The sequence below is a fragment of the Solanum pennellii genome, chromosome 4 (genome assembly GCF_001406875.1).
Source record: "Solanum pennellii chromosome 4, SPENNV200".
In the NCBI taxonomy this organism is placed as follows: Eukaryota; Viridiplantae; Streptophyta; class Magnoliopsida; order Solanales; family Solanaceae; genus Solanum; species Solanum pennellii.
In genome coordinates, this window is record NC_028640.1 from 7068059 (window position 1) to 7069523 (window position 1465).

Genomic DNA, 1465 nt, shown 5'->3' on the forward strand with positions numbered 1-1465 from the left:
CAATATGTCACCATAGATGGATATAGGATCATTTTCAACATAACATAAAAATAAGTAACAAGTAAAATATTTAGAACTAACCATTAGAGACAGAGGAACAAGCATTAAAATCTGATTCAGAAATTAGTCCACCTTCTTCAGAACTAAATGAATCTGCACACATGCAAAAACAGAACAAAATCAGAAAAAAATTGAAACCCCAAAAAACAAAAAGAGAGAAAAATAGAGAGCAGCTTACACAAGAGAGAAAATTTATGATGAGAAGTGAACAACTGTGGAGCTAAAAAAAAGCTAAAAGAGATTAAACAAAGAAAAAGAAGGTAAAAAAGTTTTGGTTTAGTTCTTTTATGATTGTAACTAGAATTTCCACACACTAAACCAAGAGGGGTAGTTTCTTCATCTACACAAACCACAAAAACATCCCCTTTCCTATTCCAGTGCTGATATCTCTTATAATGCATCATTTTCTTGCACATACTATACACTAAAACAGAAAGACAACAACTTTTTTTTTTGTTTTTTCAAGACCAAAGAAGAAAACTTTTTATGTTATATGTTTGAAAGAAGAAAAAGGTGTTTGAATTTAAGAAAAAGAAGGGAAAGGCAAGAGCTTTTTTTTTAAAAAAAAATTCAAGATTGAAAACACCAAAGAAAAGAACTTTCTATGCATACATGTTTGAAAGAAGAAAAAAAGGAAAGACAATAGTTTTTTTTTTTCAAGAATGAAAACACCAAAGAAGAGAACTTGTTGTGTATGTATGTTTGAAAGAAGAAAATGGTGTTTTTGAAGAAGAAGGGGAAATACAAGAGCTTTTTTTTTGTTCAAAGAAGAGAACTTTTTTTCAATATACTATTTTGTGGTATGCACACTAATTAGCACAAGAGCTTATTTTTTCTTCCCAAAATGAAAACAACAAAGAAGATAAACTTTTTATGTACTATATGTTTAAAATAAGAAAAAGGGTGTTTGTGGTTTGCTCAAAGAGAAGTTTTTTCTCTGGTTGAAGAAGAAGACTGAATGAGAAAGATGGGTTTTTTTTTTTTTTGTATTTTCAAGAATGAACACTTTCAAGAAGAGAACTTTTTTTGTGTTTGTCAATATAGTTTTGCTTGATGGTAAGATTTTGAAGGCTTGACAAAACCTCAAAAAGAGAGATTCTTGAAGCGTAGTAGGGTGGTGGATTTGAGGGGGGGGGGGATGAGGCTAAGGAATCAAGTCATCTTTGTGTGTATCTTTCACTGGCTAAAACCTGTAAAAAGTTTTGGTATAATAATTTTGAAATAAAATTTAAAAATTGATTTAATTTTATATTTGATTTGAGATGTTAGTGAACTTTGAAGTTTTTTTTTTTTACTAAAATGATGGGATGCAAGTGAGATTTGAACACGCGAGGATTAGCTCATTCTGGTATAATAGTTTCAAAATAAAATTTGAGATTGACTTAATTTTTATATTTTATTTGAC

The 1465-nt window shown here is 29.4% G+C and overlaps 1 protein-coding gene across 1 annotated transcript in view; it reads right to left on the minus strand.

Annotated features, from left to right (window-relative positions):
• Nucleotides 1-1176, minus strand: part of LOC107015865 (alpha-1,3-arabinosyltransferase XAT3-like) — a 3762-nt gene extending 2586 nt beyond the window's left edge. The window contains exons 1-2 of the mRNA XM_015216284.2: nucleotides 239-1176; nucleotides 82-153 (exon numbers count right to left, since the gene is read on the minus strand). Of these exons, the coding sequence (XP_015071770.1) occupies nucleotides 82-153; nucleotides 239-476 (310 nt within the window). The 5' untranslated portion in view covers nucleotides 477-1176. The remainder of the gene's footprint in view (nucleotides 1-81; nucleotides 154-238) is intronic.
• Nucleotides 1177-1465: the final 289 nt, after the last annotated feature.